This window comes from Nomascus leucogenys, chromosome 4 (assembly GCF_006542625.1).
Source record: "Nomascus leucogenys isolate Asia chromosome 4, Asia_NLE_v1, whole genome shotgun sequence".
NCBI classification, from domain to species: Eukaryota; Metazoa; Chordata; class Mammalia; order Primates; family Hylobatidae; genus Nomascus; species Nomascus leucogenys.
In genome coordinates, this window is record NC_044384.1 from 102,913,695 (window position 1) to 102,940,242 (window position 26,548).

General features: G+C 46.1%; 1 protein-coding gene across 2 annotated transcripts in view; it reads left to right on the plus strand.

Annotated features, from left to right (window-relative positions):
* The window catches only part of PRKAR2A (protein kinase cAMP-dependent type II regulatory subunit alpha), a 99,379-nt gene extending 84,361 nt beyond the window's left edge, over window positions 1–15,018 (plus strand). Inside the window, exons 9-11 of one of the 2 annotated variants that reach the window (XM_003257025.4) lie at window positions 7,067–7,132; window positions 9,307–9,448; window positions 9,907–15,018. In XM_003257025.4, coding sequence (XP_003257073.1) covers window positions 7,067–7,132; window positions 9,307–9,448; window positions 9,907–10,040 — 342 coding nt within the window. In that variant the 3' untranslated portion in view covers window positions 10,041–15,018. The remainder of the gene's footprint in view (window positions 1–7,066; window positions 7,133–9,306; window positions 9,449–9,906) is intronic. The other variant, XM_030811833.1, reaches the window with a different exon arrangement.
* The last annotated feature ends 11,530 nt before the right edge of the window (window positions 15,019–26,548 follow it).

A 26,548-nucleotide genomic window follows, 5' to 3' on the forward strand; every position in this document is an offset into this window, starting at 1 on the left:
ATGGTTAGGAATGCAAACTCTTGAGCCCCCCACCAGACCTGCTGAATCAGAAACTACATTTTATGTTGTTTCATTTGTTTTGGTCAGCTTTGTTACAGTGTATTTTACATATAATAAAATTACTAAGTTTAAGTGTACAAATTGGAAGAGTTTTGTAACCATCCCCAAGTGGTATTTCCATCACCCATACAGTTCCTTGTTTTGTATTTGCAGTCAGTACCCTCCCCCACACTCACATTCCTGGAAACCATTGATGTTTTCTATCACTGTAGAAATTCCTTTCTACAATTTAGTATAAATGAAATCATGTAATGTATAGTCTCTGTGTCTGGCTTCTTTCTCTTAGCATAATATTTTTGAGATTTATTCCTGTTGTATGTATCAGTAGATTGTTGCTTTTTATTGCTGAATAATATTTCATTGTACAGATGTAATTTTTTTTTTCTTTTTGAGATGGAGTTTTGCTCTTGTTGCCCAGGCTGGAGTGCAATGGCGCAATCTCAGCTCACCATAACCTCCACCTCCCAGGTTCAAGTGATTCTCTTGCCTCAGCCTCCCATTACTTTTTCTTTTTAATGAGACACAGTCTTGCCCTGTCGCCCAGGCTGGAGTACAGTGGCATAATCTCAGCTCACTGCAACCCCTGCCTCCCGGGTTTAAGCGATTCTTGTGCCTCAGCCTCCCGAGTAGCTAGGACCAGGGGCACGTGTCACTATGCCCAGCTAATTTTGTGTGTGTGTGTGTGTGTGTGTGTGTGTGTGTGTTTGGTAGAAATGGGATTTCAGCATGTTGGCCAGGCTGGCCTCTTCAGTAAATACTTAAGAGTGCAATTGCTAAATTATATTTTAACTTCATAACAAACAAACTGTTTCTTAAAATGGCTGTACTGTCTTGTATTCCTACCAGCCGTGTATGAAAATTCCAGTTTCTCTGCATTCTCACCAATAAATAGTATTTACAGCCTTTTTTAAAAAATTACATTCAGGGTCTTGCTATATTGCCCAGCCTGGTCTTGAACTCCTGGACTCAAGCCATCTGCCCGCCTTGGCCTTCTAAGTGCTGGGATTATAGGTGTGCACCTCCACACCTGGCCTTCATTTTCTTAATGGTATCTTTTGAAGAGAAAATGGTTTTAATTTTGACAAGTCCAGTTTATCATCTTTTCTTCTTTGTAGTTTTGTACCTTTGCTGCTGTATTTTAGGAAATCTTTGCAAAATCAATAATATTTTCTCCTAAGTTTACTTCTAAGACCAGCACTGTTCAATGGAAATAATATGTGAGCCACATATGTAATTTTAAAAATTTTTGGTCAGGCAGGGTGGCTCACGCCTGTAATCCCAGCACTCTGGGGGGCTGAATAGCTTGAGGCAGATAGCTTGAGGCCAGGAGTTTGAGACCAGCCTGGCCAACATGGCAAAACCTCATCTCTACTAAAAAGTAATACAAAAATTAGCTGGGTTTGCTGGTGCACAACTGTAATCCCAACTACTTGGGAGGTTGAAGCACAAGAATCATTTGAACTTGGGAGGCAGAGGTTACAGTGAGCCAAGATCATGCCACTGCATTCTAGCCTGGGGAACAGAGCAAGACTTGGTCTCAAAAAAATAAATAAATAAAAACTTTCAGTAGATATTTGAAATGATGAACTTAATTTTAATATATTTCATTTAACCCAGTATATCTAAAATATTGTTTCAACATCTAAGTGATATAAAACTTTATTAATGAGATATTTTACATTTTTAATACTGTCTTCAAAATCTAATGTATGTTTTGCATCTATAGCACATCTAAGTTTATACTAGCAACATTTCAAGTGCTCAGCCACATTTGACTAGTGGCTAATGTATTGAGCAGTACAGCTCTAGACAGTCAGAATTTTAGCTCTTACCTTAGGTCTGTGATCAATTTTGAGTCATTTTTATTGTTTTTGTTTTGTTTTTTTTGAGATGGAGTCTCGCTCTGTTGCCCAGGCTAGAGTGCAGTGGTGTGATCTCGGCTCACTGCAAGCTCCGCCTCCTGGGTTCACACCATTCTCCTGCCTCAGCCTCCCAAGTAGCTGGGACTACAGGCGCCCGCCACCACGTCCGGCTAATTTTTTGTGCTTTTAGTAGAGACAGGTTTCACCATGTTAGCCAGCATGGTCTCAGTCTCCTGACCTCATGATCCGCCTGCCTCTGCCTCCCAAAGTGCTGAGATTACAGGCATGAGCCACTGCACCCAGCCTTGTTTTTGTTTTTTAGAAGGAAGGTCTCGCTCTGTCTTTCAGGCTTCAGTACAGTGTGCAATCATAGCTCACTGCAGCCTTGAACTTCTAGGCTCAAGCAGTACTCTTCCCTTAGCCTTCCAAGCAATGCCACCACACTCAGCTAATTTTTTTTTTTTTTTTTTTTTTTTTTTTTTTTTTTGAGACGGAGTTTTGCTCTTGTTGCCCAGGCCGGAGTGCAATGCCACGATCTCAGCTCACCACCACCTCCGCCTCCTGGGTTCAAGCGATTCTCCTGCCTCAGCTTCCTGAGTAGCTGGGATTACAGGCATGTGCCACCATGCCCAGCTAATTTTGTTGCTGTTGTTGTTGTTGTTGTTGTTGTTGTTGTTGTTTTAGTAGAGACAGGGTTTCTCCATGTTGGTCAGGCTGGTCTGTGAACTCCCTACCTCAGGTGATCTGCCCACCTCAGCCTCAGCCTCCCAAAGTGCTGGGATTACAGGTGTGAGCCATGGCGCCTGGCCTACACCCAGCTAATTTTTAAATTTTTTGTAGGGACAGGGCCTCTCTATGTTGCCCATGCTGGTCTTGAACTCCTGGCCTCAAGTGATCCTCCCACCTCACCTCCCAAGTAGCTGAGATTACAGGCTTGTGCCACCGCACCTGACTACAGTTTTGTTTTGTTTTGTTTTGTTTTTTGAGACAGAGTTTCGCTCTTGTCCAGGCTGAGTGCACTGGCACAATCTCGGCTGACTACAACCTCCACCTCCCCAGTTCAGGTGATTCTTCTGCCTCAGCCTCCCGAGTAGCTGGAACTACAGGCATGCATCACCATGCCCGGCTAATTTTTTTTTATTTTTAGTAGAGAACAGGGTTTCGTCCTGTTGGCCATGCAGGTCTCAAACTCCTGACCTCAGGTGATCCGTCCGCCTTGGCCTTCCAAAGTGCTGGGATGGCGTGAGCCACCACACCTGGCCTACATTTTTGTTTTTTAATGACTTGCATAATTTTCACAAGTAATTTTCATAATTGATAGAATATTTAGCCTATTCTTAGAGTAATGTAGACAGAAGGTGGCTTTAGTTTTACAAAATCATGTTTTATGTTTTTGCTATTAAAGTACCATTGCATTAAACCAAAAAGATTCCCATATCCTGAAAATTAGGGCTTCAGTCATTCTTATGGTGGAATGTGGATCTTATATATATATCTGTTGTGAAAAAGAGACATATAAGAACCTGATGACATGTTCACAAAGACCTAAAATGCAGTACAGTCTGGCTTCTTTACTCTTGAATGTAGAATGGAATGTTCTTTCTGTGAGATGTGTACACAGAGCCTATTAGTGAACTTGAAAAGCAGGATACTTGGCTGGGCGCGGTGGCTCATGCCTGTAATCCCAGCACTTAGGGAGGCCAAGGCAGGCGGATCACCTGAGGTTGGGAGTTCGAGACCAGCCTGACCAACATGGAGAAACCCCGTCTCTACTAAAAATACAAAATTAGCTGAGTGTGGTGGCACGTGCCTATAGATCCCAGCTACTGGGGAGGCTGAGGCAGGAGAATCACTTGAACCCAGGAGGTAGAAGTTGTGGTGAGCCGAGATCGCGCCATTGCACTCCAGCCTGGGCAACAAGAGTGAAACTCCGTCTCAAAAAAAAAAAAAAAAAAGCGGGGGGCAGGATACTCTTCCAGTGAGCTCTTTTTTCCAACTGGGTAGTCATCTCATTCTACCCTGCAAAATGATAGCAGTCCTACAAAGCCTGAACAGCCAGCATACCCAGAATATCCACCACTGGACAGCATGGAAACAGGAAATGTGTGTCTTGGCCCACACATTTAGCCTGTCCCAGCCTAACCAGGCTGTTTCATGAGGTTGGAAATGCAAAAAAGTGCATCCCTTAGCTGCCACAAAAATCAGCTGTTTTCAGCTGATGGTTAAAATCATCAAAACATGGTTTTATTTTAAATTTTATCCCCTTGTGTTGTTTCACATTATCATAATCCAGTCTAGTGAAGTATTACCAAATCAGTAAAATTTAATGGACCAAAGTCCTTTCACTGTCCTTCATTTGGTCCAGAGGAAGAGATGAACCAAGGCTTTTTGTTTCTCATGTATTCTAGATGACATTCTTTCCCATCTCCTCTCAACACTGAATCTACCAACTACTCACCCTACCTGCTAGGGAAAGATTATTTATCCCCCAGGCTTCTAAGGAAAGTCATCCACAACATTGGATAGTAATAGTACCTACTTTCTTAGACTTCTTTGGCAAAAAAATGAAATAAAGTACTCACCAGAGAGCCTGCTGGGAGTGAGCACACAGCAACATTAGCAGCTTCTATTCTATATGAGCTCACCTGTTCATTCTCCTCATGCCCTAAGTCATTCTTATCCTGTACGCATACCCTAGTCTCTGCTGTCTTAATTTTGTTTTCCTTTTCTCTTTTTTTTTGAGACAGTCTCGCTCTGTCGCCCAGGCAGGAGTGCAGTGGCACAATCTCGGCTTACTGCGACCTCCACCTCCTGGGTTCAAGCGATTCTCGTGCCTTAGCCTCCTGAGTAGCTGGGATTACAGGCACACACCACCATGCCTGGCCAATTTTTTGTAGTTTAGGTAGAGATGGGGTTTCGCTGCCATGTTGCCCAAGCTGGTCTCGAACTCCTGAGCTCAGGCAGTCTGCCCGCCATGGCCTCCCAAAGTGCTAGAATTATAGGCATGAGCCACTACACCAGGCCATTTTTTTTCTTTTTTCTTTTTTTTTTGAGATGGAGTCTGACTGTTTTGCCCAGGCTGGAGTACAGTGGTTCAACCTTGGATCACTGCAGCCTCCACCTCCCAGGTTTAAGTGGTTCTTGTGCCTCAGCCTCCCAAGTAGCTGGGATTGCAGGCGTGCACCACCACTCCTGGCTAATTTTTGTGTATGTATGTATGTATGCATATATGTATTTATTTATTTTTGAGACAGAGTTTTGTTCTTGTCACCCAGGCTGGAGTGCAATGGCGTGATCTTGGCTCACTGCAACCTCTGCCTTCCGGATTCAAGCTATTCTTCTGCCTCAGCCTCCCAAGTAGCTGGGACTACAGGCATGCATCACCACGCCTGGCTAATTTTTGTATTTTTAGTAGAGATGGCGTTTCACCATGTTGGTCAGGCTGGTACCAAACTCCTGACCTCAGGTGATCCACTCACCTCAGCCTACCAAAGTGCTGGGATTATAGGCGTGAGCCACCACACCTGGCCTTTTTTTTTGTATTTAGTAGAGACGGGTTTCGCCATTTTGCCCAGGCTGGTGTCGAACTCCTGGCCTCAAGCAATCCACCCCCCCCAGCCTCCCAAAGTGCTGGGATTACAGGTCTGAGCCACTGTGCCTGGCCTTTGCTGTCTTCAAAACACACATACACTCCTTCACTCACTTTGTTTCTATTCTAGCTACCAGCCTAATTTCTTGCATAGCCAGAGACTTTCAAAGTGTGATCTAACAATATGGACTAAAAGAAACCAGATACAGGCCGGGCGCGGTGGCTCACGCTTGTAATCCCAGCACTTTGGGAGGCCGAGGCGGGCGGATCACGAGGTCAGGAGATCAAGACCATGGTGAAACCCCATCTCTACTAAAAAAATACAAAAAAAAATAGCCGGGTGTGGTGGCGGGCACCTGTAGTCCCACCTACTCGGAGAGGCTGAGGCAGGAGAATGGTGTGAACCCGGGAGGCGGAGCTTGCAGTGAGCCGAGATTGCGCCACTGCACTCCAGCCTGGGCGACAGAGCGAGACTCCGTCTCAAAAAAAAAAGAAACCAGATACAAAAAATATATGATTCCATTTATATTAAGTTAAGGAATGGCCAAAACCTGCAAGGACAGAAATTAGATGAAGTTACTTCATGGGTGGGAATGTGGTGGTTTTGACTGAACTCCAGAGGGAGACTTTTGAAGAATGGACATATTTTCTATTTTGATCTAGGAGGTGGTTATACAGGTTTATACATTTGTAAAAAGTCATCAAGCCTTGAAATGTGAGCACTTTAAATGGTGGATGTTATACACCTATCTAAACAAAAAGGGCTCAAGCACTATCCTTCACCACCTATCACTTGCAGATCTTTCCTGCCACACAGATCTTCCCTTTTCACCGCTGTCTTCTTGGTGAAGTACCTCTCCCTCTCTGTGACTCTGCCTCTGGCTCCTACTAAGTTTCTTTCATGGCTCTTCATCCTTTGTCAGCTCCTATCATGAAGCTGTTTGTATAATGCTAGAACTTCTGCCGGTTGTTAAGATAGCTACCCAACATAGCAGGGTAGAAACCCACAGGCACCCCTTTGTAAAGCTGTGGCATTTACTCATATGGGGCAGTGATATGTCCTGGGACTAGATTAACTCAGAAACATCAGCCTAGCTGTGTATGGTACCCACTTGGGGCTCTGTGTGATGGTCAAAGGACATGAAGTTTGTGAAAGCCTCAGAAGTAGATTCTCACTGAAGACATAAGACCCACACAGAGTGAGAGTGCATGAGTAATAATGCATTATCTGATGTAGATGGTGTTTGTTCCAGAAGTTAATAGTGAGGGATCAGAAACTGAATGAAGGTGTGCCTGAAAGCTGCTTCGTGTATATCTGCATGCCTGACTCAGACGTCCTCCCAGTATTTGCTCAAATCTCACCTTCTCAAACCCCTTTTTTTTTTCCTTTTCCTAAGAGGCAAGGTCTCGTTGCCTGCTCTGAATTTGTTTACTATTGATTCATTTGTAGAGTTAAAAAATACAAATCAGAGCTTAAGCAGTGAAAAAGCAATCTATTTCTTTATTCCCCTTCAATACTACTTATGGCTCTGACCTGACCTCTCTTTTCTTTCAGGGTGAAAAGGCTGATAGCTTTTACATCATAGAGTCTGGCGAAGTGAGCATCTTGATTAGAAGCAAGGTGAGTTTATCAGTTTATATGTGATGGTGTACACACAAAAATAATGGTTTGCTTTAAATAATGTGAAGTGTGTTGAATGCACCAAACCATCATTGTTATGTGAGGTGTGTGAGTGGCAAAGACCCATGTTTAAGCCCATTTAGTATAGATTTAGTATATTTAGATTAGATTAGATATAGATTTAGCATATTCTTATTCTTACTCCCTTTGCCTCTGCCGTGTAATTAATGATTTAGGGAATATTGGCCTACAAATCAATAAAAAGATGAAAACCCTAATAGAAAATGGGGGCTGGGTCCGGGCACAGTGGCTCACGCCTGTAATCCCAGCACTTTGGGAGGCCAAGGCGGGTGGATCACAAGGTCAGGAGATAGAGACCATCCTGGCTAACACGGTGAAACCCTGTCTCTACTAAAAATACAAAAAAAATTAGCCAGGCATGGTGGCGGGCGCCTGTAGTCCCAGCTACGCAGGAGGCTGAGGCAGGAGAATGGCATGAACCCGGGAGGCAGAGCTTGAGCTGAGATCACACCACTGCACTCCAGCCTGGGCAACAGAGCGAGACTCTGTCTCAAAAAAAAAAAAAAGAAAACAATAGTTTGAAATGTCTGTGTCATTTTACTTACAGTTTTTGGACTAGTGATGTTTGTAGATTTCTCAGATATTCATTGACACCTGCTGTGATCACAGCATAGTGTTAGGTGCATAAGATCAGCAGCAGCATGGCACTGGGATATTGGGGATGGGGGGTTTGTCAGAAGTGCAGAGTCCTGGCTTTTCCCCAGATCTACTGAATCAGAATGTGCATTGCGAGAAAACCTGCATAATACGGGAGCTGGTATGTATGTGACAGTGTGATAAGTCCCTTCTGTTTTAGAGAAGGGACTAAGTGGGCACGAATATGGCTGCAACTCCAGAGAATACTACTGAAATTGGAAAGGGAAAGTTGGCTCAGATGAAACAGACCAACTTCAGAGCAACAGGGCAGAAGTGTAGAAGGAAGAAGGGTCAAACCGTGTAAGCTAGTGTAGCAGTTTTGTTTCTTTTAAAAATTAACCAAAAAGGAAATTATCTTTCTGCCTACAACATAAAGTGGTTCTTAGAGATTGAGACTAATTTTTACTAATAAATGCTAAACAATTTTTTACTTAAATTATCACTTTGGTTAGCAGTTGGATTTGTTAAAAAAAAAAAAACTCTAGATATTAATACAATGTAGTATATTATCTTAAATTTAGTTACTTAACTCTTATTTTAAAAAATGGGAGGAGGGGGGCCAGGCACGGTGGCTCATGCCTATAATCCCAGCACTTTGGGAGGCCAAGGCAGGCAGATTACGAGGTCAGGAGATCAAGACTATACTGGCGAACACGGTGAAACCCCGTCTCTACTAAAAATACAAAAAAATTAGCCAGGCGTGGTGGCGGGCGCCTGTGGTCCCAGCTACTTGGGAGGCTGAGGCAGGAGAATGGCGTGAACCCAGGAGGCAGAGGTTGAAGTGAGCGGATATCGCGCCACTGCACTCCAGCCTGGGCGACAGAGCGAGACTCCATCTCAAAAAAAAAAAAAAAAGGAGGAGGGAACCACTAACTTAAGGTACAAATAGTACTTAAAAAGAAATTTGTTGGCCAGGAGCAGTGAATCACTCCTGTAATCCGAGCACTTTGGGAGGCCAAGATGGGAAGATTGCTTGAGGCCAGCACTTGAAGGCTGCATGAGCTGTGATCATTCCTCTGAACTCCAGCCTTGGTGACAGAGTGAGACCCTATCTCTTAAAAAAAAAATGTGGGGGGCATGGGGGATTTTGTCACTGTAAAGTGTTTTTCAAGGCGCAGTCTCAAATCAGAGAAATAGCCCAAGTTTGTGGCTCATTACTTAAGAGAAGCATTGTCCTTATTTAGACAAGATTGGGCATGTTCAGAATGGTATGGCTGTAGATTACCTTAAAAATGTTAGGACTCAGATGGAGCCCTAGGTAAAAAGCACTCTTCTGATCAAACCAGACCACTGAGATTAGTCTGTGGAGTTTACATGGTACAGTTAGTGAATTTTCTGCAAAGTGAATTCCTCAGTAATCGTGTGGAGTATGCTGAGAACAGTGTATGTGTGTGCAGCTGGACATGCCCAGCTGTGATCCTGGAGTCAGCCTAGGTCATGTTCTTTGCCTGCTGTAGACTAAATCAAACAAGGATGGTGGGAACCAGGAGGTCGAGATTGCCCGCTGCCATAAGGGGCAGTACTTTGGAGAGCTTGCCTTGGTCACCAACAAACCCAGAGCTGCCTCAGCTTATGCAGTTGGAGATGTCAAATGCTTAGGTAAGTAAAGTTCTTTATGCATTAATACTCTTTTTCTAACATGTAATATTTTTTCCCATCAGCAAGCCTTGACATATTCTGCCATCTTTTACTGCTGTCTAGGCCTAGGCAGTTTATGTGACCAACCAGAGATGGATGAATGGATGCTTTCAGCAAACATTTCTGAGCACTGATGACAGCCTGTGAGCAAGACAGGCATGCAGGCTCTTTAGCCGTATGAAAAGAACTGATGTCCAGGGCTGTGGGAGAATGGGGAGAACAGGTGCTGCTGGAGTCTGTAAAGTCTGTAACTTGGATGACACAGTCTTTCTGAATTCATATAGAAACATCCTTTTTGCAAGTGGCCAGTGTCCCAAGGTGTAATCTCATACAACATGAATGGGTATGTTTAGGAAAAGGTTTGCATGAAGGAAATGGCTTGAATTCATTCTCTCCCTCACCTCTTTTTAACAATGCAGTTATGGATGTACAAGCATTTGAGAGGCTTCTGGGGCCCTGCATGGACATCATGAAGAGGAACATCTCACACTATGAGGAACAGCTGGTGAAGATGTTCGGCTCCAGCGTGGATCTGGGCAACCTCGGGCAGTAGGCGTGCCACACCCCAGAGCCTTCTTAGTGTGACACCAAAACCTTCTGGTCAGCCACAGAACACATACAGAAAACAGACATGACAGAACTGTTCCTGCCGTTGCCGCCACTGCTGCCATTGCTGTGGTTATGGGCATTTAGAAAACTTGAAAGTCAGCACTAAAGGATGGGCAGAGGTTTAACCCACACCTCCACTTTGCTTCTGAAAGCCCATTATTAGACCACTTGTAAAGATTACTCCAACCCAGTTTTTACATCTTTGGTTCAAAACGGCATGTCTCTCCAACAATTTAAGTGCCTGATACAAAGTCCAAAGTATAAACATGCTCCTTTCCTCTCTTGCTGCTACTCTTGCTTTTGGAAGTTACCACAGGGTCTGCAGAAACCTGTTGTATAACTGTAGACACTCTCTAATCGTTCTCAAAGGAGGAAATGTAGCCTTCAGTCTCCTCATTTGTCCTTTGGGAAAGTCCACATTTGTTCACAGTTGCAGCCTTTGGTTTTACAGTGGGAAATGGTGGTGGATGATATGGACATATGTAGCCCAGTGGCATTGTACTTTCTGCTGACAGCTGCACACATTACAGCTGTCTCCAAACCCACAGTGATGCTTAGGGAAAGACCCTGCTCAGGACCCAGCAGGTCAGCACCCCAGAGCAGACCGATAGGTCAGTGGGACCCATGTTAGAGCAGAAAATTTGGGCTCAGCACATTTTACTGTTAGTAGAGAGCCAGGAAAGGTTTTCTGGGTTGGGGATTTTGTGGGATTTTTTAATTTTTTTAGTAGGTTTTGTTTAACCTCTGTGCAGTTTGTATGAATGAATTTATAAGGAGCCAAGGTCTGGAGGGTTGCTATCACTTTGTCCAACCCAAATACCTTCCTGGGCAACTCCTACCATTTGTTTGCAGTTGCCTCTACTGGCTGATGGCAGTATGCTGGAAAGAGGTTGTACCATAAAGAGAGCTCTTTCCTTCTACTCCAGAGTTGTTGTGTAGCTTTGCCATTGAACCCATCAATTTTTAAACTCTTTAAAGAAGCAGCAGCTATTTTTTTGAAATTAAAAACAAATTCTCGGGCCAGGCTCAATGGCTCATGCCTATAATCGTAGTGCTTTGGGAGGCTGAACTGGGAGGATCGCTTAAGACCAGCCTAGGCAACAGAGTGAGATCCTGTCCCTACAAAAACAAAAACAATTTTTTTTTTCTTTTTGAGACGGAGTTTTGCTCTTGTTACCCAGGCTGGAGTGCAATGGCATGGTCTTGGCTCACCGCAACCTCCGCCTCCCAGGTTCAAGTGATTCTCCTGCCTCAACCTCCTGAGTAGCTGGGATTACAGGCATGCGCTACCATGCCAGGCTAATTTTGTATTTTTAATAGAGACGGGGTTTCTCCATGTTGGTCAGGTTGGTCTCAAACTCCCGACCTCAGGTGATCCGCCCACCTCAGCCTCTCAAAGTGCTGGGATTACAGGCGTGAGCCACTGCGCCTGGCAAAAAAAAATTTTTTTTTAATTTGTCAGGTGTGGTGGTGCGTGCATGTAGTCCCAGCTAGTTAGGAGGCTGAGGTGGGAGGATCACTTGAGCCCAGGAGGTCGAGGCGACAGTGAGCTGTGATCATGCCACTGCACTCCAGTCTGGGTGACACAGTGAGACCCTGTCTCTTAAAAAAAAAAAAAAGAAAAGAAAAAGAAAAAAATTATTCTTTAGGTAATTTCACTTGGACATATTCATATATATGGAGTTTGTCAGCTGACTCAGGCATTTACCCTGAAGATCAAATCTGTTTTCAAAAATTGGCATGGCCGGCCACGGTGACCCACGCCTGTAATCCCAGCACTTTGGGAGGCCGAGGCGGGCGGATCATGAGGTCAGGAGTTTAAGACCAGCCTGGCCAACATAGTGAAACCCCGTCTCTACTAAAAATACAAAAAATTAGCCGGGCATGGTGGTGGGCACCTGTAATCCCAGCTACTTGAGAGGCTGAGGCAGGAGAATCGCTTGAACCTGGGAGGCGGAGGTTGCAGTGAGCCGAGATTGCACCATTGCATTCCACCCCGGGTGACAGTGCAAGACTCCATCTCAAAAAAAAAAAAAAAAAAAAAATTTTGGCATCATTTACAATTTCATAGAATTACTGTGAAGGCCTTTCTAGTTGAGATGTTGGGGTATTTGGGATTCTAATTGTTAACCCCAGAAGAAGGTAGTTTAGCTTGTATTTATTTAAAACCCATTTAGCCTTTTACTTATATCTGGTAGAATTCCAGTGATCATCCTAATAAGGTATATTTCAGAATAATTTTTTTTCCTTCAGAATAACTTAGAATCAGATGCTATAAGGGCTCCTAGGAGCAATGTGAAATTTCCGTAAATTTGAATGTTGTAACCAAGTTTATAGTAAATCAAGAGGCCATTTCCAGTATGATTTTTTGTTTCTTTTTAACTTGTTAAGTCCCTAAGAGATTACATGCTAGGGCTTGAGTCATTTCTGTTGTAGATAATGATGGCCCACACAGTCACCTTCGACTGTCCACATAAGCCAGGCTTTCCGCTTTTGCCACGGACAGTGTGACCAAGATATTTCCAGAGTAAATAACCCACCACAACCTTGGTAATTCCTCTTTTCTTCTTAAGCTCCAGGAAGCGAAAGCGAAAGGACTCTTTTCAGACTGTCCTCTGTGGCCTACATTGCAGCTTTCCAAAACAGGCAGCTAGCACTGGGAAAGCCCATGTGGTGACCCCGTATTTTTCTGAGGTTCTTCTTTTCCATGGTGTTACTTTATTATCAAGTAAATTCAGAAAGCAGGCCTTGCCTTTAGCAGACAAGAACCACACCAGTTTCTTGCAAAGGTAACAGATACATTGGGATTCAGGAGTGACACAGAGGTCCAGCCCCAGAACTTGTGAAGATTTTGTTTGAACACTGAGCAGATGCCTCCTCCCTGCTACCCGTCATACTAGTTAGGGCTGGCCATGAATTCTATGCCAGAGTCACTCCTGCAGTCTGCTAGGGATGGACCTTCTCATCCCGCGCTCACACACATCCCAGTCTTTCCCTTCACAGAGTCCTTGACACCCCTGACTTAATGATAGTTGCTGTTTTGGAGTAGAATTGATCAGGTTTAAGTCATCCTGCTCAGGTTGGGCATGGTGGCTGATGCCTGTAATCCCAGCACTTTGGGAAGCCAAAGTAGGAGGATTTCTTGAGCCCAGGAGTTCCAAACCATCCTGGGCAACAGAGGGAGACCCTGTCTCTACCAAGAAAAAAAAAAAAAAAAGAAAGAAAAACAATTAGCTGGACCTGGTGGTGGTGCACACTTAGTAGACTGAGGTGAAAGGATTCCTTTAACCTGGGAGACTGAAGCTGCAGTGAGCCATGATCGTGCCACTGCACTCCAGTCTGGGGGACAAAGTGGGACCCTATCTCAAAAAAAAAAAAAAAAGTCATCCTCCTCCAACTACTGATTGACATATGGGTCATCAGTTCAGACCCTCACTGCATACAGGATCCCTAGAGGGTTCTATTTAATAGCTTGAGGAAGGGAGACTTTAAAAGGATGTGTGTGAGTGAAATAGGATATAGCCATTACCACAGTGCCAGGACCTGACAGCATTCCAGCTCTTTTCGCAGCATGGGGAATCAAAGGTGGCAGGCCAAGTTCAACTCAGGGCTGAGGTATCCACATTGTCCACATCAGGCAAGCCCTGCACTGATGGTTGAGTCTCATGGAGAGGAGCATGTGTTGGGAAGAGATCCCTTCGTTAACTGTTTTGTGTTCTCTTCAATGAGTTAAAGCTCATGCCCCTTTTCTGGCTTTGCTGTTGATTTTGGATGGTAGAGAATATTCCTGAGAGCCTTCCTTTTGGCCCCCAGCTTATCCCACCCACTCTCTTCTCTTGGTTGAATTCTCTGAAGGAAAGGTTCATGTGCTATTGTCCTGTTAGTCAATAGTCTTCATATATAATTGTGTTACATATATTGCTGTAGACTCTCAGAAATCAGGGTAGAGCTTTTCCTTTGAGCAGTTTAATGAGTGAATTCAGCAGCAAAGTGGCAAGAAATGGTTCTCCAGCCAGGAGAGTTTATGTTTATCCTCTGATTGCCCATTTTCTCTGCACACAATGATATCGTATTCAGTGAGAGGTGCTGTTGGCACCCAGCAACACCCTGGGCACACAGCATTTCATGTCATGTCACAGTGTACAAGCTACCCTCTCTCATTTAGAAAGAAGAGCATTTTGCACAGAGAAAAAGTAAAAAGATCCATGAATGTCATCTTTTATCTTTTATTTTCAGTTGGCTGATGTTGGAATTTTTGTTCTTGTCATGAACTTGTAAACCAATCTTGCCAAGATACAAGTTGTTTTGGTTTTTCACTACAATGACCTCTTGTTCCTCCTGTCTTGACTGCTGACGTTCCTCAATGATTCTATTGTCTATTTTGTGGGAAGCAGCCTTCCCATAGGTTTCCTTTTACACACTGCAGGGCTATCTTTATACTTAAAAAAAAAAAAAAAAAAGGACAAGAACTGTCACTAACCTCATGGGGGGTTTGCGTAAAACCATTTAGCCCACCTTGAGCAAAGGGTAGATTCCGTGTTGTTTTTTTAAGCTCACTGTAATAAAATAAATCTAATTCAGCATTATTGTGCTACCTCAAAGGTAAAAAATGTTTTAAGGTCTTCTTTTGGTCCTGAGTTCTATATACAGTGTTTGAAATGTCTTTCAATTGGAATTATTTTTTAAATCATTGGAGTGAATTTTATTTTAATCTGTTTTAATCTTGTATTTTAATCTCAGAAGAATAAGTGATTGAAATGTGATCAATTCTTGCTCTGTGGTGTTAAACATATAATGAACAGTCATTAAGAATTAAGTCACTGTTTGCCATAAACAAGGTTGATGTTCTTTTTGTTCTTGTTAAGGAAACCCTAGGGCTCGGCTTTACTCTTGATTAATAAAGGCTGACAAATCATGTCTGACTTTCTGGTGCAGTCTTATGTTACGTGTTTGCCGTTTTTTTTCAGGGCTCCAGGCCATCATAGCACTCCTTTGGCAGATTCATTCTTCTGGCAGATCTGGGATTAGGGTATGTTAGGGTATGAGCCCTTGAAAATTAGGGACCCCTTGTACTAGTCAGGGTTCTCCAGAGAAGCAGTCAGTAGGGTGTGTGTGTGTGTGTGTACAAAGATTCTTTTTTTTTTTTTTTTTTTTAGTGACAGGATCTCACTGTGTTGTCCAGGCTGGTTTCAAACTCCTGGGCTCAAGCAGTCTTCCTGCCTCAGCTTCCAGCTTCCCAAAGTGCTGGAATTATAGGTGTGAGCCACTGCACCCAGCCTAAAGATTTATTATAAGGAATTGGCTCACACAGTTATGGAGGTGGGCAAGTCCCAAGATCTGCAGGGTGAGTTGGCTAGCTGGAGACCCAGGAGAGCCAATGGTTTAGTTCCAGTTCAAGTGTGAAGGCCTGAGATTCAGAAGAGCCAGTGTTGTTGTTCTTGTCCAAAAGCCAGCAGGCTCAAGACCGAGGAAGAACCAGTGTTTCAGTTAGAGTCCAAAGGCAAGAAAAAAGACAACATCCCAGTTCAAAGGTGGGCAGGAAAGAGAATTCTATCTTACTTGGGGAAGAGTTGACCTTTTTGTTCTATTCACACCTTCGACTGATTGGATGAGGCCCACACACATTAGGGAAGGTCATCTAGTCTACTTCTATACCAAATTAAATGTTAGACTTATCTAGGCCGGGCACGATGGCTCAGGCCTGTAATCCCAGCACTTTGGGAGGTGGAGGCGGGCGGATCACCTGAGGTCAGGAGTTTGAGACCAGCCTGGCCAACATGGTGAAACCCAGTCTCTACTAAAAACACAAATATTAGCGGGGCATGGTGGTGCATTTCTATAGTCCCAGCTATTTGGGAGGCTGAGGTAGAAGAGTCACTTGAACCCAGGAGGTGGAGGTTGCAGTGAGCTGAGATTGTATCACTGCACTCACTCCAGCATGGGCAACAAGAGTGAAACTCAGTCTCAAAAAAAAAAAAAAAAAAACCTTATCCAAAAACACCCTCACAGAAACATCTGGAATAATGTTGGATCAAATATCCGGGCACACTATGGCCCAGTCAAGTTAACACATAAAATTAGCAATCACAACATGGTATTTCAATTGTGGATGATGTGCAAGGGTATCCTGTATATCCCTTGCCAGGAAGACAAACTCACCAATGAAACCCAGCAGAGCTGGGTATGGTGGCTGACACCTGTAATCCAAGTGCTTTGGGAGACTAAGGCAGGAGGATCATTGAAGTTTGAAACCAGTCTGGGCAGCATAGTAAGACCCTGTCTCTACAAAAAATAAAAAATAGCCAGGCACGGTGTCTGAAAAAAAAAAAAAAAAAAAAAAAAAAAAGGCTGGGTGCGGTTGCCCATGCCTGTAATCCCAGTACTTTGGGAGGCTGAGGCAGGTGGATCATTTGAGGTCAGGAGTTTAAGACCAGCCTGGCCAACATGGTGAAACCCCGTCTCTACTAAAAATACAAATATTGGCCGGGCGCGGTGGCTCACGCCTGTAATCCCAGCACTTTGGGAGGCCGAGGCGGGCAGATCACGAGGTCAGGAGATCAAGACCATCCTGGATAACACGGTGAAACCCCGTCTCTACTAAAAATACAAAAAAATAGCCGGGCGTGGTGGCGGGCACTTGTAGTCCCAGCTACTGGGGAAGCTGAGGCAGGAGAATGGCATGAACCCAGGAGGCGGAGCTTGCAGTGAGCCAAGATCGTGCCACTGCAATCCAGTCTCTGGGCGACAGAGCGAGACTCTGTCTCAAAAATAAAATATATATATATATTATCCAGGTGTGGTGGCCAGTGCCTGTAATCCCAACTACTCAGGAGGCTGAGGCAGGAGAATTGCTTGAACCCAGGAGGTAGAGGTTGCAGTGAACCAAGATTGCGCCACTGCACTCCAGCCTGGGCAACAGAGTGAGACTCCATCTAAAAAAAAAGTAGAAAACATCTGTCACTCAATATTATTTACATAATTTCCTTCTCTGTAACATGGCTATAACCAGAACTAGCAAGGATGCTGTGACAGCCCACTGTACCTACAATTTCTTTTCAAGTGACGAAAGGAAGCACCTTGTTTCAGTTTGATCTTGCCCACATTTGGACAGAGACACCTGCCTGTATCGAAGGGCCAAGCTGTGGGAGCATATGAAATCTAGAACCCAGGAAACTGGTAGATGGAAATCTTGGGACCCACTAGGGCCCAATAAACTGGTAGCTGAACCCTCTAAAAACGAAAGTGTCTTTGTTTCAAAGCTTTAAAAATTAAATGTCAGCCAGGCATGGGGGCTCACTCCTGTAATCTCAGCCCTTTGGGAGGCTGAAGTGGGAGGATTGCTTGAGTCCAGGAGTTTAAGACCAGCCTGGGCAACATAGTGAAACTGCATCTCTCTCTTTTTTTTTTTTTTTAAGACAAGAGTCTTGCTCTGTCGCCCAGGCTGGAGTGCAGTGACGCGATCTTGGCTCACTGCAAGCTCCACCTCCTGGGTTCATGCTATTCTCCTTGCCTCAGCCTCCCAAGTAGCCAGGACTACCGGCGCCCACCACCATGCCTGGCTAATTTTTTTTTTTTTTTTTCAGTAGAGACGGGGTTTCACCATGTTAGCCAGGATGGTCTCGATCGTGAAACTGCATCTCTAAAAAAATTTTTTTAATTAAAAAAAATTGTGGCTGGGCACAGTGGCTCACACCTGTAATAATCCCAGCTCTTAGGGAGGCAGAGGCAGGAGGATAGCTCGAGCCAAGGAAAAAAAAAAAAAAAAAAAAAAAAAAAAAAAAAAAAAAAAAAAAAAAAAAAAAAAAAAAAAAAAAAGAGATAGCTGAGCCCAGGAGTTCGAGACCTGCCTGGGCAACGTAACGAGACCCCGTTCTCCACCAAAAGGAAAAAAAAAATTGTTTTGTTTTCATGGTAGTACTGCTATGACATAAGACATTCTAGGACAATGTCAAGATCATATCATCCGCAGTCTCAGCCTTGAAGAGGGAGCATTACATGAGGACTATGTTAGTGTGTCCTAACAGGAAGCTAGAAATTTGTCCCATCAAAGTTACCTGAATATATTAACTGAGTATATAGTGATAGGGAATCACTTAATTTTATAACAACAATTAAAACAGTATTATAAGGCCGGGTGCGGTGGCTCACGCCTGTAATCCCAGCACTTTGGGAGGCCGAGGCGGGCGGATCACGAGGTCAGTAGATCGAGACCATCCTGGCTAACACGGTGAAACTCCGTCTCTAATAAAAATACAAAAAATTAGCCAGGCGTGGTGGCAGGCGTCTGTAGTCCCAGCTACTCGGGAGGCTGAGGCAGGAGAATGGCATGAACGCGGGAAGCAGAGCTTGCAGTGAGCCAAGATCGCGCCACTGCACTCCAGCCTGGGCGACAGAGTGAGACTCCTCTCAAAAAAAATAAAATAAAATAAATAAAATACAACAGTATTATAAAGTGGGAGGAAATTGGGGTCACTTAAAGCATCATATTAAGTATAAATTTTGCTTCCTTTACCCATTCTCTCTAGAGACAAATCATGGCCAGTGATACATAAAACCTGATTGTTTTCTGATATATAAATAAAATGCGGAGTGTTGGCCAGGCGCCGTGACTCACGCCTGTAATCCCAGCACTTTGGGAGGCCGAGGCAGGCGGATCATGAGGGTAAGAGATCAAGACCATCCCGGCCAACATAATGAAACCCCGCATCTACTAAAAATACAAAAATTAGGGCGGGTACAGTGGCTCACACCTGTAATCCCGACACATTGGAAAGCAGAGGTGGGCAGAACATGAGGTCAGGAGTTTGAGACCAGCCTGACCAGCATGGTGAAACCCCCGTCTCTACTAAAAATACAAAAATTAGCCGGATGTGATGGTGTGCACCTGTAATCCCAGCTACTCAGAGGGCTGAGGCAGGAGAATCACTTGAACCTGGGAGGCGGAGGTTGCAGTAAGCTGAGATCGCACTACTGCAGTCCAGCCTGGGCAACAGAGCGAGACTCCATCTCAAAGAAAAAAGTACAAAAATTATCTGGGCATGGTGGCATGCGCCTGTAGTCCCAGCTATTCGGGAGGTTGAGGCAGGAGAATTGCTTGAACCCGGGACACAGAGTATTCAGTTAGCTGAGATCGTGCCACTGCACTCCAGCCTGGCAACAGAGTGAGACTCTGTCTCAAAAAAAGAAAAAAAAAATGCCAAGTGTTGACCAGGAACCTACTAATCAGTTGTGAATTCAGACAAGTATTACCAAGTTCTAACTTGGAATGTCAGAAGTTAGGTCTGCCTAAGCTCATTTGTTCATTGAATAAATCCTGATGACCAGCTGTGGATGTTTCTAACCCTGTGTTTAAACCCCAAGAATTAGCATCCCAGCACTTTGGGAGGCTGAGGCAGGCGGATCACGAGGTCAGGAGATCGAGACCATCCTGGCTAACACGGTGAAACCCCGTCTCTACTAAAAATACAAAAAATTAGCCGGGCGTGGTGGCGGGCGCCTGTAGTCCCAGCTACTCGGAGAGGCTGAGGCAGGAGAATGGCGTCAACCTGGGAGGCGGAGCTTGCAGCGAGCCGAGATCGGGCCACTGCACTCCAGCCTGGATGAGAGAGCGAGACTCCATTTCAAAAAAAAAAAAAAAAAAAAAAGAATTAGCAACAATAATGGTACTGAGATCCATCAGGTGATTCCTGGAGCTTTCATCCAGTGCCCATGGAGTTTATCCTCCATGTTTCTCTTTTATTTATTTTTTTTTTTTTGAGGAGTCTCGCTCTGTCGCCCAGGCTGGAGTGCAGTGGCGCGATCTTGGCTCACTGCAAGCTCCGCCTCCCGGGTTCAAGTGATTCTCGAGCCTCAGCCTCCCGAGTAGCTGGGATTACAGGCGTGTGCCACCATACCTGGCTAATTTTTGTATTTTTATAGAAACGGGGTTTCACCATGTTGGCCAGGCTGGTCTCAAACTCCTGACTTCAGGTGATCCGCCGGCCTCAGCCTCCCAAAGTGCTGGGATTACAGGCGTGAGCTGCTGCTCCGGGCCTGTTCCTCCACATTTCTGGACTCACGCAGATAGCAGCCCCTCTCCCATCTCAAGGATGATTATGCTTCTAGTGTCTGTTGTCCTTAGTCATGCTACTCTTTTCTCTCTGGGCTGCTGTTGTGTCTTCATAAAATGAGTGACCTAGACACGCAAGCATGTGATGCCCCTTGCTGCTCTACCTTGCATCATACAATTCTGTTTATAGAAGCATTCTGGGGGAGCAGTGAAAGGAGAACAGCTAGTTTTTTGTTTTGTTTTGCTTTGTTGTGTTTTGTTTTCTTTTTTGAGACAGAGTCTCACTCTGTTACCTAGGCTGGAGTGCAGTGGGGTGATCTCAGCTCACTACAACCTCCACCTTCCATGTTCAAGCGATTCTCTTGCCTCAGCCTCCCAAGTAGCTGGGACTACAGGCATGTGCCACCATGCCTAGCTAAGTTTTGTATTTTTAATAGAGACGGAGTTTCCCTATGTTGGCCAGGCTGGTCCGAACTCCTCACCTCATGATCTGCCCGCCTTGTCCTCCCAAAGTGCTGGGATTATAGGCGTGAGCCACTGCTCCTGGCCGAGAACAACTAGATTTAAGATTTGAAGGACTCCCTCCCCCGAGTTAGGGACTCCTCAGAAACTGTCATCTTTTTTTTTTTTTTTTTTTTTGAGACAGAGTTTTGCTCTTGTCACCCAGGCCAGAGTGCAGTGGCACAATCTCAGCTCATTGCAACCTCTCTGCCTCCTGAGTTCAAGTGATTGTCCTGCTTCAGCCTCCCAGGAAGCCAGGATTACAGGCACCCACCACCATGCCCAGCTAATTTTTGTATTTTTAGTAGAGACAGGGTTTCACCACGTTGGCCAGGCTGGTCTGGAACTCCTGAGCTCAAATGATTCGCCCGCCTCAGCCTCCCAAAGTGCTGGGATTGCAGGCGTGAGCCACCGCACCCAGCCAGAAATTGTGATCTTTATGCTAGTTATTCTAAACATCATGAGAAAGTTTGGCCAGCAATGCATTTCTGGCCTCAGTTGCCTTCTGTGAGGTCAGGTGCTAGGAGTCAAATTTTTCTGAAGGTGTCTCTTTTTTTTTTTTTTTTTTTTTTTTTTTTTGAGACAGAGTCTCGCTCTTGTTGCCCAGGCTAGAGTACAATGGCATAATCTTGGCTCACTGCACTTCGCCTCCCGGGTTCAAGCGATTCTTCTACCTCAGCCTCCTAGTGTAGCTGGAATTACAGGCATGTGCCACCATGCCCAGCTAATTTTGTATTTTTAGTAGAGACAGAGTTTCTCCATGTTGGTCAGGCTAGTCTCGAACTCCCGACCTGAGGTGATCTGCCCGCTTCAGCCTCCCAAAATGCTGGGATTACAGGTGTGAGCCACCGCGCCAAGTTGAAGGTGTCACTTATGTGTGATTTTTTTTTTTTTTGAGACAGTCTCATTCTGTTGCCCAGGCTGGAGTGTGCAGTGGCGTGATCTTGGCTCACTGCAACCTCCTTCGCCTCCCGGGTTCAAGCAATTCTCCCGCCTCCACCTCCCGAGTAGCTGGGATTACAGGCATGCGCCACCATGCCCGGCTAATTTTTGTATTTTTAGTAGAGATGGGGTTTCACCATGTTGGCCAGGATGGTCTCGAATCCCTGACGTCAAGTGATCTACCCATCGCAGCCTCCCAAAGTGCTGGGATTACAGGTGTGAGCCACCGCGCCCAGCCACATATGACATTTCTAACCCTCCCTCTCACTTCTTCCCAACCAGAATCCTTGATCTTGTGGGCATTTCTTTCTGTTCTATAAAACCATTTATCTGGCATGTCTTTCAGTACACAAAGTTAGGCGTGCCCAGCCCATTTGTACACCACAGGGCAGGAGGCTAGCCAGGCTAGACTGTGAGACCAGAGGATTGGCACTACCCACGCCACTAGGAAAACCAGCAGGACTCTTCACCAATCAGTCTATGCTGATAGGCAGACTAATGCACATTTGACAGGCAGATCTTGGGGAAGGCCGTTGAAACAGAAGATACCAGCCAAATCCCCTGTAGCATTCTTGGCCATGGGCCTAATACGCCTTCCTCCCTCTGCAGAACTGCACTGAGCCAGGGGACAAAGGTCACTGTGTACTCTGTTGTAAGCCAGGATCCAGCAATCCCCTTTCTGGCTAGGTCCTCCAACCCCTGGAAGGAGGGGAGGTGTGTGCAGTTGTTTTTTTGTCTACTAAACAGATAAAAAGGAACTAAAATCTAGACCCACCAGATAAGCAAACCAGCACTTTAAAGTATAACATCCAGTGATGGTCAAACTGTTCACTTTCATTCTGAAACTGCTGGCGTGGGCACGAGTGGACAGCTGCAGTACACACTCCCATGTCTGCTGTGAGCTGAGTCTTGGCCTGTGGCCAGGTAGGGAGAAGGCCTTTGGGACAGGTAAGTCTGGGATGCGGGACATGCTGGAAGCACGCGGGAGCGGCGGTGCTGCATTTTGCCACTTTGGCCAGCAGGGGCCGGGCTGTCCTGGAGCTCCCAGCATCCTGCCCCAGAACTGCGCAGCCGGCCCCAAGCCCAGGGTGAGAAATGAGGCTGCGCGCTGGCTCAGGGCCCCCGCTGACCTTCCAAGTCTCGGCCCAGACCCCGCACGAGGGGTTGTTCTCCAGGAAGCTCCAGCCTTGGCGGCGCTGGGTCCCTGAGCTCTTTTCCAACCAGAGCATAGCTGGGTGGAAGAGCGTGTAACCCTCAGACTCTGAGCTTGGGGCGCTGCACCTCCCTCGGGACTCAAGATGGTTCCACCTGGCTGACAGCTCCTGTCTCAGTCTAGCCAGACAAAAATGGGTTGGCACCCTCATCCTGGGCCTCCGCTTGCAGCTGTGTACGAAGATGGCAGGCTTATGGGAGGATGTCCACTCCCACTGACCCTGGCATTGCCTGAGTCCCTCGCCTACCTGGGCTGGGCCAAGACCCAAGTACAATCAAGTGGCTGGGGTCCACTCGCTGCTGTGGTCTCTGCCTTTGTGCTCACCTCAAGGTTTGTATCTCTGGCTTACAGCAAAAGCAGCCCCCACCCCTAACGCAGAGCTGGCCTCACAACCGAAAACCGGGAAGGCCCTCACTTGGCACTGGGGAACTAGTTCAAGGGCCAGGTACATGCAAGGGCATATTAAGAGTGCGGGGGTGGGGCCCACTGAGACTGGGCGGGCTTCTAGCACAATGGGAATACCTCAGCTGGCCCCTCCAGCTTTGTCCTGCCTGGACGTGCTGGGGACAGGGTGTGTGTGTCCAGGATATACTAGGAACCCTCCCAACCCTGGCCTTGTGGGATCCTTTTCTTGGTAATTTTCCTGTCTTTTGTTCTGGGAAAAAAAATCTAGGAATTATTTGCCGCCAATCCCTCTCTGCATGGCCCATGTCCCAGGGTTGTGCGTGCAGCTGAGGGTCGTCAGAGACCTTAGCCCCACCCCTGCCCCAGTGGGAACATTGTGTTCCCAGCTCCGAGCTGAGCTGCCTGTCCAGTTCTTCAATGCTGGAGGCCCTGGGCTGACTCCATGCAGGAGGGAGTGGGGTTGAGCAAGAAGAGCCAGCGGGTTTAAGGAATGGGCAGGAAAAGGAACCTGGAGTGCAGAAGCACCCCTCTACCTCCTCATCAGACTCTTGCCCCCTCCACCTTTGGAGGTCGTCTTTGGGGATCAGAGGCCCATCTCTGCCAGGGGCCTGAAGACCTACATCCTGGAGGTGAGGTCTATGCTCAGCATCTCACCTGTACCCTTCATCTCCAAAACCACTGCAGTGCTTGCCGCCTTGCCCTAGAGCCCTGTCCTCCAACCTCTTGCACCTCTGCCTCCCTCAGCAATGACTTGCCATGGGTCAGAAACTCCGGTCTCCCTCTTTGCTCCCCACCATCCTCCTCTAGCTCCTGCCCCATTTTGAAACTTGCCTGTGGTTGCCATTACCCTTCCTCACCTCCCATTCTTGCCACAGCCCATGGCGCAGTCCCCAGTGACTTCCGCTGACAAAACCAGTGCACATACTAGCTCTCTGGAATCCCAGCAAAATTCACCGGGATTGACTTCTCCCTCCTGCTTCAAGGACCACATTCTCAGGAATCATTCAGCCTTCCTGGTTTTCCTTCCAGCTCTTATGATCATCCTCATCTCTGTTGCCACCTTTAACTACACATAGTTAAATGTTGGAGTGACCCAAGACTGTACTCTGGGCTCTTCTCCCTCCCGCCCTCCTTAGGGAATTTTGTCAGGAACAGTGTGGCTTTGAGTGTTATCACCATGCTGCTCTCTCTGAATTTATACTTCCAGCTGGGACACTTCACCCTGAACTAGTTGTCCCACTGTCTGCTTGACATCTCCACTAGGCTATGAAACAGCTGTCCCAAATATTGTCTTTTTTTTTTTTTTTCTTGAGATAGAGTCTCGCTCTGTTGCTCAGGCTGGAGTGCAGTGGCACGAGCTTGGCTCACTGCAACCTCCACCTCCCGGGTTCAATGGATTCTCCCACCTCAGCCTCCTGAGTAGCTGGGATTACAGGTGCACACCACCACGTCCTGCTAATTTTGTATTTTTAGTAGAGACAGGACTTCACCATGTTGGCCAGTCTGGTCTTGAACTCCTAACTCATGTGATCCGCCCGCCTTGGCCTCCCAAAGTGCTGGGATTGCAGGCATGAGCCACTGCACCCGGCCCATCCTCTTATTTTTCATCAGTACTCCCTCTCCAGTTGTACCACCATTCTGTCCTGAAGAAGTCTCCAACTGCCAGCACCTCTAATCTGTCCACTCTCAGATCCCAACTCTTCTTTAAAATCCCTCCAGTGCTTTCCCCTCCTTGGACTTAATACTTGGCCCTAGTCCCAGTCTTAATTACCCTCCAGGATCGACAGCCAGAGTCTTATTTTTGAAATGCGACTTTTGCCACATCAACCCTCGGCTGAGTGCTCATGTAACTTCCTATCAGCCTTGCAAAGGCATAAATGGTCCAGGCCAAGGCCTATCTACTGTCCCTTCACTGCAACCACTGGGAACCTTATGCAAATTTTGCTTTGCTTTTGGTTTTATTTGTTTCTTTTTTGAGACAGAGTCTTGCTTTGTCACCCAGGCTAGAGTGCAATGGCACAGTCTCAGCTCACTGCAACCTCCATCTCCCAGATTTAAGCGATTCTCCTGCATCAGCCTTTCGAGTAGCTGGGACTACAGGTGTGTGCCACCACACCCAGCTAATTTTTTGTATTTTTAGTAGAGACAGGGTTTCACCATTTTGGCCAGGCTGGTCTTGAACTCCTGTCCTAGTGACCCGCCTGCCTCAGCCTCCCAAAGTGCTGGGATTACAGGCATGAGCCACCATGCCCGGCAGGTTTTTTTTTAATTTAATTTTTAAAGTGTAGGATATAACAAATACATAAAAGTACATAAAACGAAGATGTTTTGCTCGATTATTTTTCACAGACCAAACACTCAAAAACCCAACACAGATGAAAACATTCCCAGTGCCCTGCAGCACCCCCTTGTGGCCTACCAGTCACCCCTCCCTACCGTATCCTGAGTTTTAAGATAAGGAGGTCATCACTTCCTTGATTTTCTTAATCTTTCTGTCACCTAAGGATGCCTCTCTAAAGATTTTCTTCCTTCATCCAGCTAAATATATACCTATAATTAATTGCATAAGAGACACCCATCGTAACTGCTGTCGTTTAAATCTTTTATCTTTTCCTCTTTTCCTTTCCCTCCCTTCTATCACCATTTTCTGCAACCCATGTTTACAAACTGTATGTTCCCTATATTTCTCCTGGCTTATACCATTATAAAAGCATACACACGGCTGGGTGCAGTGGCTCACGCCTGTAATCCCAGCACTTTGGGAGGCTGAGGCGGCGGATCACCTGAGGTCAGGAGTTCAAGACCAGGCTTCCCAACATGGCGAAACCCTGTCTCTACTAAAAATACAAAAAATTAGCTGGGCATGGTGGCAGGCGCCTGTAATCCCAGCTACACAGGAGGCTGAAGCAGAAGAATCACTTGAACCCGGGAGGCGGAGGTTGCAGTGAGCCGAGATCGCGCCACTGCACTCCAGCCTGGGTGACAAGAGCGAAACTCCATCTAAAAATTAAATGAATAGGCCGGGCGCGGTGGCTCGTGCTTGTAATCTCAGCACTTTGGGAGACTGAGGCGGGCGGATCACGAGGTCGGGAGATTGAGACCACGGTGAAACCCCACCTCTACTAAAAAAAAAATACAAAAAATTAGCCGGGCATGGTGGCGGGCGCCTGTAGTCCCAGCTACTCCGAGAGGCTGAGGCAGGAGAATGGCGTGAACCCGGGAGGCGTAGCTTGCAGTGAGCCGCGATTGTGCCACTGCACTCCAGCCTGGGCGACAGAGGGAGACTCCGTCTCAAAAAAAAAAAAAAAAAAAAAAAGGCCGGGCGCGGTGGCTCACGCTTGTA